General features: G+C 42.8%; 1 protein-coding gene across 1 annotated transcript in view; it reads left to right on the forward strand.

The window, feature by feature from the left end:
- LOC105700093 (venom dipeptidyl peptidase 4) overlaps nt 1-13,422 on the forward strand; it is a 236,569-nt gene that overhangs the window by 159,929 nt on the left and 63,218 nt on the right. Inside the window, exon 6 of the mRNA XM_023433347.1 lies at nt 6,510-6,562. Within this exon, the coding sequence (XP_023289115.1) occupies nt 6,510-6,562 (53 nt within the window). The remainder of the gene's footprint in view (nt 1-6,509; nt 6,563-13,422) is intronic.

Below are 13,422 nucleotides of genomic sequence, written 5' to 3' on the forward strand. Positions count from 1 at the left end.
TTTTATATTGACAGCTGGGTCGAATTATATTGTGTATTGTACCAAATGGCATATTCCACCTGTCGTTTTCGTACAACAATTATAAAGAAATCGAAGTAAAACTCCAGAAATCCTCTGGATTCGTGCCTTCTGGGGCCCTAATTGACTGCGGAGGGACCCCCTGCGCCATCTGTGATTTCCAGGTCAATTAAATTTTCCCTCCGAGACCTCGTATTCCCATCGTTTTAGCAAAGAAGCGCATACAACACTTTTTTTGCCCTTATCCCGTTAAAATGCGAGTTTATCGATTACCAGAGTGTTCTAAATTCTCGTAAAATTGTCCTGACCCTTTCGATTCTCATATCAGAGTCTTCGATAATTATATATTGATCGAAATATCAGAGCTCGACGCCATTTTGGTTCTGGTCTGGAGTGAGTTAAAAAATTTTGTTTAAAAATCCAAATTTTCAATGTGTCAGGACAATTCTTAGATGATCAGGAGTGATGTGTCAAAGTTTCGGACAGTTTGGTCTGATACCCTTAAAAAAAAGTGTTTTATTCGAATCGACTGATTTGAAGGGTGTTTCACTTCACCTTAAAAAAGTGTCTTATTCGAGTAGAGTGATTTTTGGGGGGTTTCACTTAACCGGAGGTAGTGAAGCCAGGTTGGACTCAGCTTGGAAATTAATTGCGAAGAAATAAACGATCGAGCACCTTGCCTCGGTAAACAGGTGTCGAGAATTGCATAATTCCTCCCCTAATCGATGCCAGGGCGACGAAGATGCACCGGGCTCGGGAAATTGTTTCGCGAGTTAACCCGTTTACGCTCCCGTCATTCCCGTAACTGGTCGTAACGAATTTGTCCTGGTGTACGGACAAAACGATGGCATTATCGGCGCTCGCGTGCGCCGGAATTAATTCCATTTGACCGGCTCTGTAGTTACTTTATACCGCGCTAAATGGAGGTCGGATCTGTTCGCGGTTAAGCCGCAAACGTCCAAAACCGCCGATATTGCGCATTGCACCCTCGCTAGATTTAATCCGCCCCCCCTGCAGCGCGGCCTTTCCGGAAACGCATCCGAAAGTGCTCGACTTTTCCGCCATTCCGGGGAAAAACTGGGAATTTTCCCTCCGCGGGATATTAATCTCCCGAGTATCGAGCTCTATGCCTGAAAACGCCGATTTTTCCATCGAATTGCATTCGGCCTTAAGAAATAAAGGTGGCGGAAATCATGGAAATTATTTTCTAACAATTGACACCTTGAAAATCTCCTTATAACATGATAACGTTACGGAAGATTCATGATGATAAGGAGAAAGAAAAAACCACACTGAGAAACAGATCGCGAAATTGGATGCAACATTTCTCCCGAATTGTGACGATCTATTTGAGTTCATTTGAGTGGGGTAATTATTTTTTCAATTACCATAATGTTTCTTTGGTTGGGTGAATTTTTTTTTTCTTCGGTGTCAAAAACAGGTTTTTGCTTTTAGCCTTAAAGAAATCATGAAAATTGCGCGAAGGTGGTACATTTTGAATTTCTTTTTTAATGGACAGGCAAGATTGGGCGAAATTGCTCGAAAGAGGGATTTTTTTTTTCTAGGGAGGGAGGTCGAAAAAATATCGCTTTATCGGTATCACGAGGGGCCTCTCCAAGTGTCCAGAGGAAGGGTGGGCCCCGTTAACCGAGGTTATTAATTCTAACGACTTAAAGAAATCATGAAAATTCCGCGAAGGTGGTGCATTTTGAATTTCTTTTTTATTTGCTCGAAAGGGGGATTTTTCTTTTCTAGGGAGGGAAGTCGAAAAAATATCGCTTTATCGATATCACGAGGGGCCTCTCCAAGTGTCCAGAGGAAGGGTGGGCCACGTTAACCGAGGTTATTAATTCTAACGACATAAAGAAATCATGAAAATTGCGCGAAGGTGGTACATTTTGAATTTCTTTTTTAATTCCTCGAAAGGGGGATTTTTTTTTTCTAGGGAGGGAAGTCGAAAAAATATCGCTTTATCGATATCACGAGGGGCCTCTCCAAGTGTCCAGAAGAAGGGTGGGCCCCGTTAACCGAGGTTATTAATTTTAACGACCGGCGCAATAATCCGCCGTTTAACAGGCCGGATCCGGAAACGGAGGGCGGACTAAAAAGCGAGAATAAAGTGCGGCGGGGCAAAGGGGGTGAAACGTCGCCCGGTCGAAATCGATGGTTTTTTCGATAGTTCGAGGGCCGATCCGGGACGATTCGCAAGCTCCGGTCGGAAAAGCTCCGGCAGCTGCGAGTGCAGGTAAATAAAACGGAAAACGCTCGGAATTTCGGGTTTACCTGTAACTCGACGGACGTTTTAATAATCCACCCGCGCGAGTAAACACCTTGCCAAAGAATAGCAGAGCGAAACCGAAATGCGAACGCAGCGTTTCGGAGATAAAAAAATAGAACGAGAGAGCGACCGACGGCCGAATTAATTCGATACGACGGCTCTATTTTCAATGTCTCGTTAAATGGCCCCTGGCACGTCCACCCTGGACGCGGCTTGTTCTACAAGCGCGAAAATTACCGGGGAAATTGGAGAGAGACCGCGAAATTGTCGGGGGCCTTTTGCGCTCTCGGGTGAATATTTTCCAAAAATATTCTTCCCACGGCTCAGAATCCCGGTGCCTTTGTTTTTTACCCCTTTAAGGTTCTACCTTCTGGTTAAGTAGGCGAAAAACAGGAAGCAATGAATTATTGGAGGGTCGGAAAAATATTTTTCATTTGCAGGGAGGACGTGACGCGTCGACCGTCAATGTTTGTCGCTTGGATTGGCAATGTTTTATTGGTTTCATGGGTTTCGGACTTTGCAGATATTTTTTTAATCTCTTTTTCTAATCTCCTTTTATATAAATTGTGGACAATCGTTAGAATATTACCCTCGGGAAAAGAAGTGGAAAATATTTTCCTCGTTGAGCGCGAAGAGTCGCATAGTCCACCGAAGATTGTAATTCGCTCTTAAATCATGTTTTATTAATTACCGGCGCATTATTTTTTTTTTACTCCCCTCGAACGTTTCCTCCCAAACGGTAAACGAAAAATGAGAATGTCGCCCTTTCGAAAAGAAGTGGAAAAGAAATACTTTCGAGAGACGCCTCGACCGTCCATGTTCGTCGTTCGCTCTCAGGTAATGTTTTATTCAGTTTTCCCGTTTATCTTCGGATGTACAGCCGTCACCTGTGAATATTTACAGAAGGAAAGTGCGTCGCAGAAGGCAGTTGCAATGCCCTGTCGGGGGTGTTTCGCAAAAGCAGGACACGAGGAAGAGAGCAACGAGGGTTACCGATATCGCGATAGTGGGCTCCTCGAGCCTTATCCATAGGACACATAGGTGTACATACATATGTACTTGAAATCGATACTTGCACATATCTCAAGTCTTCCCGCCCTTCTCTCCGCCGCTTTGCTTAGCTACGATTTGACTACCTACTTCTGTTTCTCTTCCTCCCTCTGTATCCCTATCAGTAAATGTTATCGGATGGAAGTGCTCCAGGGGAGGGAGGATTCAATCTCTGGCAGAAACACCGCCTGATATACCATTTCCCATATATAAATATAATATTTATTCCCAGACTTACATGCATCAGAACGCGAAGCTTCCCCTCCCGAAACCCTTCCGAGTGATTTAATTTGTTATCCATTTTGCATTGAAAAAAAATTCCTGCCAACCCATTGTGCGCCAGGAATTATTGCAATAAATTTTCAGACGCAGGCATTATGCATGTGTTTAAAAAACCCTTCCGAATGATTCAATTTGTTATCCATTTTGCATTGAAAAAAAATTCCTGCCAACCCATTGTGCGCCAGGAATTATTGCAATAAATTTTCAGACGCAGGCATTATGCATGTGTTTAAAAAACCGAAGTATGAAAAATTTCCGAACTCCTTCCTGACCAATTTTAGGGGAATGTTATGTAGGATCAAAATTCAAGTGTCAGGATTAACATGAACGGTTGGTTTATTAATAAAAAAGATTAATATAAAGAAATCGAATACATTGAAGAGTACGTCTTCAAGATCTTAAAAAAAAGGGACTTGACTTTCCCTCCAACTTCGCTCGAGCTCTCCTCAGTTAGAACTCTCATTCGATCATTCTCATCCAGCCTCACTCTAATTTCTTTCACACTCAATCCACATTCCTCACTCTCTCATTCCCACACTCATCAATACAGTTCTTTATGCGCCTAAATTCTCACTCACTGAGTCACACGGCCGCTCGCACTTCACGAACTCTCAACCACGCATAAACAGTATCGCCTACCGAGCTGTCATTTAATCTAAATACTTCTCACTTCACACCACAATCATACAAACATTACATTTCAGTCTAACTTCTATTTAGTCTAATTCTTAATCTTTATTGCCTTATTGGCGACAAAACTATTCGTGTAGTTAACGCTTTCATCTTTTTTTATTCTATTAACTTCACTGGATCGCACAGGACACTGACACTACATGTTAGTGGGGAAAAAAATTCAATTTTAATTTCTTCTCGTGTTATTATTTTGTATTTATTGTCCGTGTGTTTGAAGGTGCGATGCATCTGAAATGTGGAACCCTTTTTCTACCAATTTGAGGGAAATGGTGCTCCATGGGAGACGAGAGTTCGATTAATCTCGCCCTTTCTGCCCGCAACGTCCACTCCCGAAATGTCTGCGTTTCCTCGCCGAAAGACGACGTGCATAAATCAAGCCCCGTTTGCACCGCGTGTACGAAACCTGGGCAGAAAAGATGAAACATGAAGCTTTAGGTGCCCCAACGTACACAGGCCGGCCCTATGTACGCGTAAATTGGCTCGAAAGGGGATGCACCGAAAGGGTGAAACATTCATCAGGACCCGGAATGAAGCCTCCGGGGAATAAAGCCGGGATTCGCGCATCCTTTGCACTAATACCTCGGTGCTTTTTTAATACGAGGTATTCCATAAGTACGCTAATAGGTAATACTCCGTGCTCGGGGATAAAGCCTCGGGAAAAGTGCATCTCTCTTTGAGGCTCGAGCGTTTAGAAAAGTGCAACCGCGAGGTCGCTCCAAAATGGAGTTTTCATGAGAGGGCTTCATTTTTGGACATTGATGCTAACATGGAAGGTACCTGAGGTGTCCCCCTCCGATTTTGTTCATTGTTAAATATGTTATAGAGGACTAAAATCCAAGGGACCCGTGTTTTTTTTTTATCGGCGGGTAAACACTTTTAGGGGGTGAAATCAGGCTTCAAGGTTGGCCGTGCAAGGGGGTGAGTTGGCTGTTTCATATAGAAGCACTCGTCCGATTTTCATTAAACAACCGTCAAAATGTAGGGAATGAAAAATTATGAATTATGCATTTGGAATTTTTCGAAAAAATTCATTTTTAAGGGGTGAGCCACCCCTTTGAATATTTCTTATACCCCTTACGCGAGCAGTAATTGCTCTATCCAAATGAAACTTGGTTAATTTATAAACCAGAACAATACAAAAAAAGTTTCATTTGGATAGAAAAATTATTGAGCGCGTAAGGGGTAAAAGAAGTATTCGAAGGGGTGGCTCACCCCTTAAAAATGAATTTTTTTGAAAAATTCCAGATGCATGTTTCATAATTCTTCATTCCCTACATTTTGACGGTTATTTCATGAAAATTGGACGAGTGCTTCTATATCAGGACCAACTTTGAAGCCTGATTTCACCCCCTAAAAGTGTTTATCCGCCTATAAAAAAAAAAACACGAGTCCCTTAGATTTTAGTCCTCTATAACATATTTAAAAGTGAACAAAATCGGAGGGGGACACCTCAGGTACCTTCCTTGTAAAAGTAATGGAGAGTAGGAGTCACTTTTTCTTTTTTTTATTTATTTATTTTTTTTCTTAATTCGGGAAATGTAGTTTTCTTTCAGACTCTTGAGGATAGGTTCCTGATCCTAATCCTGTTCTCTATACTGAAATTAACTGCCCCCGCCTCATTTTCTCACATGAAAGGCTAAGTACACTTCGAGGAGTGTACTTTTATGCATGGAGATTAATTTTTCTGGGGACTTTTGTAATGATTTTAGGGAGAAGGAGAGCGGGAACTAACTCGAGCCCTAGGGAGGAGGGCAGTGCGCGAAAATGGCGTTATTCCGATCCTATCATAATAACGTGATTTATGGTAGTTGAATGGAAGAGTTAATGGAGGCAAAATAGCACGGGGCACTTTGGTATCAATGAACATTATTGATGGCCCGCGATAGTGTCCGCTGTCTCATGGCGGGATCATAATTTACTTAGGAAGTTCCCAGAGGAGAGGAAGGAGAGACCATCGATCTCGGCTCGATCCTGAAACTTCTCCTCGTCGGAAAAACTGGGGAAAATTCACCGGGATACAAATCGACGCTCTGATTAATTTAACGGACTTGGGAACAGTTTCCTTTCACGGGATAGAATATTCCGTGACATATTTCGCTAGTATATTTATCTAGCTGAGAATTTTCCAAACATTCGGGATATATTCGTGGAAATTTGGAAAGTGAAATTTTTCCACTTTTTGTTGCAGCTCTATCGACACACTTACCTGGCGCAGTACAAGATCGTCAATTTGGAGACCCAGTGAGTACGACATTAATGTTACTTAATATTAATCTTTATTGAAGTCCTAGATTTCCTAAATGCACCAGTTTTTTTTTATCGATTTTATTCGGGCTTCATTTTCGGGCGAGAAATAATTCCTGATAAAAAATCACGAAATTTCTTTACAACGTTATCCTACTTCGCAAATAATTCCTGATAAAAAATCACAAAATTTCTTTCCAACGTTATCCTACTTCGCAAATAATCCCTGATAAAAAATCACAAAATTCCTTTTCCAACGTTATCCTACAACGCAAATAATTCCTGATAAAAAAATCAGAAAATTTCTTTCCAACGTTATCCTACTTCGCAAATAATCCCTGATAAAAAATCACAAAATTCCTTTTCCAACGTTATCCTACAACGCAAATAATTCCTGATAAAAAAATCAGAAAATTTCTTTCCAACATTATCCTGCTTCGCAAATCTGCAAATCCGGTATCAGGCTTAACCGAATCCGGCGTTTCGCAAACGGCGGTGAATTTCGCCCTCATTTTCGGGGCAGTTCGCCCCCAAAGCAAGAGTCCGCAAACTCGCGACGCCCCCCCGCCCCGTCGAGGTTTCGCAAACTTCCGGAGAAAACCGCTGAGACGTAGTCTCGGTAACCCGGGAGTTTTCCCCGGCAAAAGAAACGCTCTCTCAGCAGCCATAACCGTATACTAACTGCGAGCCTTATCTAGGGGGTTTAAGATTTAGATTTGCATTTTAATCCGAGACGGGGCGCGCAAATTACGGAGTGCGCGCGAATTTAATCCTGTTCCTGGGCCACCTCCGCTGGCGTCTTTTTTACCCCTCGAGCAGGACCCTTGAAGTTTCATCCCCAGATTTATGCGCCGAGTCAGCGTTTAAGAGAGCTTATGCACAGCCGCGAGTCGCGATTAAGGGCGCGCCATTTCGCCACTTTTCTCCTTTTTTTTCTCTCTTTTTTTTCTTTCCCACTTTTACCCGGTTTTTCGCGACCTTTCGACGCTTTTTCGCGACTCCTCGCCGACCCTCGAGAGCCGCGCCCCGGCCCATGGAGAAGATTTCAAGGATCGCCCCGACACCCCTATTTCCGACTTCCGTCACGGCGAACACTTCCTTTCATCCCCGATGCGAGATCGGAGCCTCCTTTCAGACCTCCCTTTCGGACGTGGGGTTGCAATCTCGATAATCGCACGTCCGCGCCCTTGTGGGTGGCGAAACCACCCCCTGGAGCTTCTTCGACGTTTCGAGCTTAAATATCGCCGTCCTTATTTCATCAAAACATTTTTTTATTAAAACAGTTGTTATCGAAGGTTCAGAGAATTTTTGCCTTTTTGGGCAACTTGTCACAAAAGTTAAGGTGAAGTGAAACATCCTTCAAATCAGTCGATTCGAATACAACACTTTTTTTTAAGGGTATTAGACCAAACTGTCCGAAACTTTGACACATCACTCCTGATCATCCAAGAATTGTCCTGACACATTGAAAATTTGGATTTTTCCAAAAAATTTTTTAACTCAGTCCAGACCAGAACCAAAATGGCGTCGAGCTCTGATATTTCGATCAGTATACAATTATCGAAGGCTCTGATATGAGAATCGAAAGGGTCAGGACAATTTTACGAGAATTTAGAACACTCTGGTAATCGATAAACTCGCATTTGAACGGGATAAAGGCAAAAAAAGTGTTGTATGCGCTTCTTTGCTAAAACGATGGTAATACGAGGTCTCGGAGGGAAAATTTAATTGACCTGGAAATCACAGATGGCGCAGGGGGTCCCTCCGCAGTCAATTAGGGCCCCAGAAGGCATGAATCCAGAGGATTTCTGGAGTTTTACTTCGATTTCTTTATAATTATTGTACGAAAACGACAGGTGGAATATGCCATTTGGTACAATACCCAATATAATTCGACCCAGCTGTCAATATAAAAACGAACGTCGGCAACGTAGGCATTTAGAAAAATCTTCTTTATCGACGTCGATCAAGTTCCTCGACGTGTTTCACTTCACCTTAAATGTGGGGGATCGAAACGATTTTTCCTAACGCGGGTGTTTCTATTACAATTTCGAGACTTACAAACCCATCGGAGGGGGTGAAATAAAAAATGCCCTTATGTCGGAGGAGCGAAGGAAACTTATGGGATGAAATTTAATTAAATTTCCGGACTTTTCAACCCTCCAAGGTGGACAGATCGAGGCTTTGCTTGTGTCAACGCTTTGTCCGCATCTCAATGTTTTTTCGTTCGATGAGATTCGGTTGTTTTAACGAGATCGAACGAATTGCCTGTTTGGGGTGGATCCTAGGGGAAACGCAGGAGGGTGGTTTATTATTCCGGTTCGTTGCCACGATGCTCGTCCTCTTCCTACGTGGATCGGCTTATTTCGGCTCGGGAGGATTCTAATACCCGTCCTTTTGGGAAGCCGATGTCGTTCACTCGAGATTTTCTCCGGAATCCCCTTAAAGTTAACTCCTCGGGTTTTCGCGCGGAAACGCCGAAAATCGCATTCCGCGAGGGAGGACTTCTCTCTCGTTCCCGGATGTCCGACTCGAGTTTCGGGGTCTAGGGAAAAGTCCCGGGTTTTTAGAACCAAAAACAAGAAAAGAGTTTTCCCGAAAAAGAGAACTGCGCCGAGATTTTCCTATTGTTTCTGGAGGTCGAGCTGGAATTTCGGAGTTACGGACAAATTTCTGACTTTTAGAAGGAAAATCCCCATGAAAAGGAAAAACCAATACTTGGTATATCGGACCACCCTGGGGATTTTTCTTAAATCTCTGGAAATCCACCCGGAATTTTGGAGTTCGGAAAGAATTCCTCGTTTATGGAAGAAAAAAAAAAATGTCCCCTTGATAAGGGAAAAAAAATCAAGGAGCATGAAAATGTATTTCGGGAATCACCCCGCGACCTTCTTCTCGTTCCCGAAAATCCACCTTGAATTTCGGAGTCCTGGAAAAATGTCCTGGTTTTCCGGGAAAAGGGAACGGGTCTCCTTGAAAAGGAAAAGTCGAAGAGAACCGTGATGAGAGCACAAACGCGCGGGATAATTAATCCTGGAAGCCTTGTCGTAAACTCGTTCGCCTGCGGAATAAATTGTCGCCGGTGCGGAAACGCAGGAGTGACCTGGGATAGAACCGGAAGTAATTTCCGGGGTGAAATAAAGGATGCGATCGGATTCCGCGGCCCTTTTCCGGGGTGGAAGCCCAAAGGACATTGCTCGCAATTAAGGGAGGAAATCCTCCCTGGAGATTTTCTCGCGGTAATCGCAATTATTATGCAGCGGGGAAAGCGTCAGGGATTTTTCCGGATTTCCTTTTGTAGCTGATTAGGGGATGCCCGAGGGCGGTCGCGGGTCCTTCGGGAACGGGATTAAAGGGAGATTAAACTTATCGACGCGATCCAGGATTCATTGCCGAGGAAGTTACCCTTAAGCGCGGTAAACTAGACTTAACGCTCCCCGAAGGAAGGTCCAGCCCTGAAACTTCATTATTTTGCATTTTCCTTTAGTGCATCTCCTATCGATGCAAACCTTAAATTCATCGGAATATGTAATTTATTTTTCACGCTGCCAATTTTGCATGTTTAAGGAAAAACAAGCCTTGAAATTTCATTATTTTGCATTCTCCCCCGGGACATCCTATCGATGCAAACCTTTATTTTATAAAAATATGTAGTTTATTTTGTTACGCTAATAACTTGCATGTTTTAAGGAAAATCGAGCCTTGGAGTTTCATTGTTTTACCTTTTCCCTCGATGCAGTTATTTCATTGAAACGCAGTCTACAGGATCCTCCATCGAAAATGTATTTCCCGAAAGCATGTCCTTTACTTTCTACGGCAATAATGTTACCCCCTTTTAAAGGATGTCGATCCTTGAAATGAAATTATTTCCCGCGTTTCCCCACCGGGGATTTATTTATCCCAAAATGTGTCCTTCGTTATTTCCATTTTTCCCTCGACGCTCATCGACGCGACGGCGATTTATTCCGACGAAATGCGTCCCTCCTTGTTTACGCGACAAACCGCAAAACCGACGTTGGGAAATGTCATTGTTTCCCGGAAAGTGGAGTCCCGCCGTTGTGGAATCCATTTATCCCGGTGGCGAGGCAAGAAATGACTTCGCCTTTAGAATCGGTTTGCTCGTTTTCCGAAGGAAAAGGGTGGAGGGAGGATGGAAAGTGCGAGGATCCTCGAGGTCGTCGCATCCTGCCGTTCTCTCGGTTTCCGTCCTACTGTTTCCCGGAGTTTTCTTTCTCACCCCCTTGTAAGAGGGTCTTCCACCCCTCCTTCATCCCTCGGGATAACGAGGCTGGGGGGCGCCAGGAAAACTCTCTTTTCGATTTCTAATTATCCCTCCACTGTGGCCAATAATGGTTGTCGAGCGAAGCCAAAACTCGGAGAAAGAAGGGATGATAAATGTTCGAGTTCGACAAAAATCCCGACTTTTTTTTTACCTCCCTCTTGATCTTCCATTCGGTACTGTAACTTCATTGGAAGTGGGGATTTTTAGTAATTCTTTTGCATACAGATTTTAATTATCCCTCCACTGTGGCCAATAATGGTTGTCGAGCGAAGCCAAAACTTGGAGAAAGAAGGGATGACAAATGTTCGAGTTCGACAAAAATCCCGACTTTTTTTTTACCTCCCTCTTGATCTTCCATTCGGTACTGTAACTTCATTGGAAGTGGGGATTTTTTGTAATTATTTTGCATACGGATTTTAATTATCCCTCCACAGTGGCCAATAATGGTTGTCGAGCGAAGCCAAAACTCGGAGAAAGAAGGGATGACAAATGTTCGAGTTCGAAAAAAATCCCTACTTTTTTTTTACCTCCCTCTTGATCTTCCATTCGGTACTGTAACTTCATTGGAAGTGGGGATTTTTAGTAATTAATGTTTCATTATTAATGTCTAGGCTTTCGAAGAATTTTTTTCAACAGTTTCTATCCATCCCCACCGTGTGCAATATTTTAATATATAAATCAGGATGTTCACCAAGGGCCCATGAACAATTACATTCGCATATGTACATTCTGGATTTAATATTAAAAAATTTCCCGGGCTCGTTACCTACGATCTTGTAAGAATTTCTCTAGGTTATGTCGCTCTTCGTGAATACCTGTCCCCTCGGTAATTTTCCTTGGGAATGTTTAAATAAGGTCTTAAATACAGGAGGCCGTAAAAAATTTCAATGGGTTCCTGAATAGGAGATTCGCCCTCGAAACGAGGTCTCGATAGACCATCCGGGGGTGGTTCATTAGGGGGTGGAACGCCCCAAGACGGTACCTCGGCCCAGTATGCAAAGTACAGAGCCCGGGGCGCGGAAATAAGACGTCGGAGCAATGAGGTTGATTATACAAGTATTTGAATTCCTCTTTTATTCTAATAGAGGGGAAGGCGGAGGGTCCGCTGCGTTTCGGCCGCCGTCCCTGCTGGGGGGATATTTTACTCGCAAACGAGACACCGGGTTCCCACGGGAGAGGGGAGTCCTGGGGAAACAATGCGAAACACAGGGGGCGAGGATCCCGAAGAAGCCTCTTCGGGGTGTATCCTAGGCCTCGGCAGGATTCTAGGACGAGGAGGTATCCCGAAGTTATCCCGAAGGAACGTCTCCGATAATAAAACACCCCGGGATACGGAATCCCAGGATACGAGGTGGATCCGCGAAAACTCGAAATCCCGGATGGAAACGTCGCGTCTGAAAATTCCAAAATTCCTTGTTTCTTTTTTCTAACATTATTTTCAGGAGGGATGAAGGATATAAAACAAAAGAATTGACGGTAATTAATCTTAAACAAAAGGGTTGGAGTCTGAGGAATTTTCAAATTCCGTGTTTTTTTTTTTATTTTTTATTCATTCAGAGCGATAACGGATATATGATAAGACGGTATCATTGCCAAAGAATTGACAATAATTCTGAATAGAAATGTCGGATTTTGAGAAATTCAAAAATTCCCATATCTTCGATTCATGTAATGAGTAATAAGGAGCGGATATGATAAGAGGGAAATATCTAGGTGACGAGAATTTCCTAAATTTCGAGATTAATCTCCTTTTTCAACCCGAATCTTCCTACGGATCGAATTCACGGATCAAAGTGCAGCCTTCGGATGCATTTTGGAACGGGTGCAATTGAAATGCTGCAACTTGGATCGGTTATTCCGTGTGCGCACCTTTATCGGGAAATTGGAATTCTGCGCGCTGGCAATTTTAATAACGAAACGGGAGATGAATCGTACAACTGTATCGTCGTATTAACGCTTTTCCAACTTTGGATCGTTTCTTCCCTTCCTTCCCTTCCCCCCTTTCCTCTTCTACCTTTCCTTTTCTGCTCATCCACCCTTTTTTTAATCTTTCCTCTCACCCCCGCACAATTTTTCACATCCACTTTACTTCTCCTCCAACCTATTCCGTTCGATTTTATAAAATTTTCCGATGAAAATTACCCGTAAAATTAAAAGTAATTCCCCACATTTAACGAAACTATATTTTCTAAATTTACCAAACGATTTAGGGGGAAAAAAAAATCCATTTTTCGTTGGAAGCAAATGAACTTAGTCAAGTAAACTGAAATTCGACTCACTCGAAACATTTTCGGAAAATTAACTAAATGCGGCCAATTTTGTTCAGTGACGAAGTTTCTTTTTTACGTAAGTGGTATTCAGTTGTTTGAAATCTATGAATTAAAGATAAATCGCGAACTAAATTTACCAAACGATTTAGGGAAAAAGAAAAAATCCATTTTTCGTTGGAAGCAAATGAACTTAGTCAAGTAAACTAAAATTCGACTCACTCGAAACATTTTCGGAAAATTAAATAAATGCGGCCAATTTTCTTCAGTGACGAAGTTTCTTTTTTACGTAAGTGGTATTCAGTTGT

The sequence above is a fragment of the Orussus abietinus genome, unplaced genomic scaffold (assembly GCF_000612105.2).
Source record: "Orussus abietinus isolate OABI.00-Male unplaced genomic scaffold, Oabi_2.0 scaffold113, whole genome shotgun sequence".
Taxonomy (NCBI): Eukaryota; Metazoa; Arthropoda; class Insecta; order Hymenoptera; family Orussidae; genus Orussus; species Orussus abietinus.